The sequence below is a fragment of the Temnothorax curvispinosus genome, unplaced genomic scaffold, assembly GCF_003070985.1.
Source record: "Temnothorax curvispinosus isolate PA1 unplaced genomic scaffold, ASM307098v1 QBEX01018143.1, whole genome shotgun sequence".
NCBI classification, from domain to species: domain Eukaryota; kingdom Metazoa; phylum Arthropoda; class Insecta; order Hymenoptera; family Formicidae; genus Temnothorax; species Temnothorax curvispinosus.
Genome location: NW_020227923.1, coordinates 1 through 3,546, shown reverse-complemented (window position 1 = coordinate 3,546; position 3,546 = coordinate 1). Strand labels below are relative to the sequence as shown.

General features: G+C 55.9%; 1 protein-coding gene across 1 annotated transcript; it reads right to left on the bottom strand.

The window, feature by feature from the left end:
- Nucleotides 1-981: 981 nt before the first annotated feature.
- Nucleotides 982-2,145, bottom strand: LOC112468143. Its single transcript, XM_025037192.1, has one exon. It carries the CDS (start codon nucleotides 2,143-2,145, stop codon nucleotides 982-984), a length of 1,164 nt encoding a protein of 387 aa, XP_024892960.1.
- Nucleotides 2,146-3,546: the final 1,401 nt, after the last annotated feature.

Sequence of the window (3,546 nt, the reverse complement as noted above, 5' to 3'; positions counted from 1 at the left end):
GATTTACAACCCTAAGAATGTATGCTATGATTCGACCAATTTTCTCGATTGAAGAGAATCTTTCGAGCAATGAATGCACCGCGTCAGGCGGATCGAGCGCCACGAGCGATACAATTTTCTCCTCCTCGGTCGGAGGGGTTTCCGAACTGTGGGAAGGTTCCACTTGAGGCTCAAAACGAGCGAGCTTGTGCAGGACCTCCGAATGAGGTCCGGCCGTTTGGCGAACCCCGACGAGCCCTCCGTGGTTGCGGGAGGGACGTGGCAGTACGCCAAGACGGCGGGATCCAATGACGCCGTGAGTGTGTGTGACTCGACGGTTATGACCTCCGAGTGAGGTTCGGCCGTTTGGCGACACCCGACGAGCCCTCCGTGATAGCGGGAGGGACGTGGTGATACGCCAAGACGGCGGTAATGCGGTCCTACCGTTCGGCGACACCCGAATGGTGATACGCCGAGACGGCGGTGTCCAAAGGCACCGTGAGTGTAGGTGACTCGACGGTGCGCGTTAACGGGGCGAGGGTGTAGGGCCTCGCCCTCGTTCAACGAGCTACGATTACGCGAATATCCTCGCCGCGAACGTGCCCAAGCGACGTGCGGACGAGAGACATCACGCGTGACGATGTGTGACCTCCGAATGAGGTCCAGCCGTTCGGCGACACCCGAAGCCCTCCGTGATAGCGGGAGAACGATGGTGCTACGCCAAGACGGCGGTAACGAGGTCCTACCGTTCGGCGCCACCCGAGTGGTGATGCGCCAAGACGGCGGTGTCCCAAAAGCACCGTGAGTGTATGGTGACTCGACGGTGCACGATGAGTCGTAAGGGACCCGGGACGGGGTGAGTGCGTAAGACTCGACCTCGTCCAAACGAAAACTGCGACCACGAACATCTTCGTCGCGAACGCGCCCGTGCGACGAACGGACGAGAGACATCACGAGTGGTGAAGTGCGCGCGCCCATGATGTCTCAAGGCAATGTGGTCGTCTAGTTTCCGTCTGCATCCCCCGGCGCCGCGGGGTCGTCGACCGGAGTGACCGCCGGAGCGCTCGCGGGGAACGGGACGCTGGCCTGCTCGGAATGCAGCAGCGTATGGTGTTGCATACCGCACGATCGGCATGTCCACGCGGAGGGACAATCTTTCGATCCGTGCCCTGAGCGCAGGCAGTTGAAGCACAATTTTAAGTCGCGAGCCTTAGCCTGCCTCTCTCTCGGCGAGAGTTTCAAAAACTGGGTGCACTTCGACACGTAGTGAGGCTCGTTACAAACGGGGCAATCGGCCGTGCTAGTCACTGGGCCCGCGACGGCCTCGAGAACCTGACAATGTTCCGCTAGAAATTTCGTGAGTTGAGTACATCGCGGTATTTCCTCAGCCCGGTGAGCAGACTCGAATTTTTCCCGAAGGGAACAAGGAAGCTTGTCTAACAAAAACTTCAGTAGGATAAAGTCCCATGAATCGGTAGGGAACTTCATCAACGCGAGCGCGCGCGTGTTCTCGGTAAACGTATCTAATAAGTGGTGAAGAGCCTCGGCCGACTCCGCCTTCAATGGCTTAGCCTCGATTATCGAATTCAAGTGATGGTCCGCTAACCTTCTCTTATTCCGGTATCGATCGACCAGCGAGTCGTAAGCGATCAGATAGTACTCCTCGGAAAACGGCAGGTTTTTCACCACGTTGAGTGGTTCCCCCTTGAGTGAAGCTAGCAGATACTGGTATTTCTCTATCGCGGAAATCTGCTGGTTGTGTATCGACGCGTTGAACAACGCGATGAAGGAAGGCCACAACGTAAGGTCGCCGGAAAACTGCGGTAGCGGGATCTTAGGCAACTTGACCACCGAGGCCTGACCCGAGGGCTGTGCCGGCGCGCCTCCGAATGGCGCGCCCGTTTCACGGTGATATCGACTCTTTACGGCGTAATGCATTTTATCGAAACTGGCTCGGATTTCGTCCTCGGCCTCGAAGTCCGTCGCTTCTTGTATGACCTTCAGGTGGGTGGCTTCAAAATCGTCCGCGATCTTCGCTACGCTCGAGTAGCGAGCGAGGAAGGTCGCTCGGATTGCCGCGTCGGTCGCGGCTTGTAGGGAGAGGTCGTGTATTTCTTGCATACGCCGATTGCATACTTCGCGACGAGCATATGCGTTTTTCGACATGATGTAACAAAAGGGTCGTCCACCACAAACAGACGAAGCTAAGAGCGAAGGGTAAACGACGAATAGGCAGTCGGAGGCGACGGCAACTCGAACCAACAATATCGAAACCCGGCGAAAACAATCACGAAAGTCAGGTCGCCAAGGTGAGGGATAACGGACGGCTCCGTTCGGTGCTCGCGCAAGTCCCGAGGGAATATTCTCGATAATATTCCTCGAGTTGAACGCGGAGAATATCAGCCGTTGGATTAGCGCGATAAACACGCGTCGCAGAGTTCGAAAGGCAAATATTCTCGATCGGTGACAATAATATTTTCGATCGATGGTACTCTCGCACGGAGCACGAATGTCGGGATAATACAAGTGCTGGGTCGGGCTGTACGTACCTCGCAACGACGTAAACACGAGCGATGCTCGAAACTATACAGAAAAACAACGCGCGCGAGACCGGCCCGTAATCGAAGGCCACGGCCGTTGTCTCTATGCGCGAAAGTATTGCTGGCCCGGAATACTCGGATATTCGACCGAATATTTCGGTTACGATTAAATCAATTAAATGGCGACTAATTACCGCGGCGAGCGCGAATTCGATTTTAAGGCGATTAACGGCTGCGGCCCGAGCTATGACGAACGAAGTTCGCACGCGTATTCCCGTTGCGAAGCTAGCGTTGCACGGGAGATACCGAGCGAGACACGAGTTGTCAGCACGCCGAGCGTTATTACACCTCGTTAATGCGAGAATAAGAGTTCAGCGAATTCGCGTAAATTACAGGCGGCTAATGGCCGATTGCGCGATGCTACGCGAGAATTCCCTTCGCGAAGCGAGCGTTGCGATACGGGAGATCCTGCGAGACCCGCAAGGTCACGCGCCCTTGCACTACGCGTTACAGAACACAAGATTCGGTGACTTATTACAATGAAAGGACACGCGAAAGATCGGCGGCAGTAGACTAATCGCGAAGATATGACGATCCGGCTCGAAGGACCAGATGCTCGGGGGGCGGTAGAGCCGTACCCGGATTTGCGATAAAGCGAAGCTCGAAGGACCAGGGGAGATGTGTAAAGTCTCCCCAAAGCGAAAGTTAAGTTATGCAAATGCGACTCACCGTTCGTTGTGCCGTCGACTCCTGGAGGCTTCGTCTCGGTCGCGATCGGGCTCGTGCAGCAACGCAAGCAGGGCAGCAAGCAAAGCGAAAGCGAGGCAGGCAGCAGTAAGTTAAGGCAGGCAGCAAGCAAGCAGGAGTAAGCAGGCAAAAGCAGCACACAAGCAGGCCGAGAAAGTAGGCGATCGCACTATCTCGCGACTCCGGATATTAGCGCAAGTCTCCCTGCTCCGATAATCTCTCTGTGCTCCGTTAATCTCTCTGTGCTCCGAGACGTCGTAACGATGAGTGCCGAGAGCTC

What these genes read in the sequence shown, in the direction of transcription:
- LOC112468143 (XM_025037192.1), bottom strand. Translation starts at nt 2,145, where the DNA reads ATGTCGAAAAACGCATATGCTCGTCGCGAAGTATGCAATCGGCGTATG.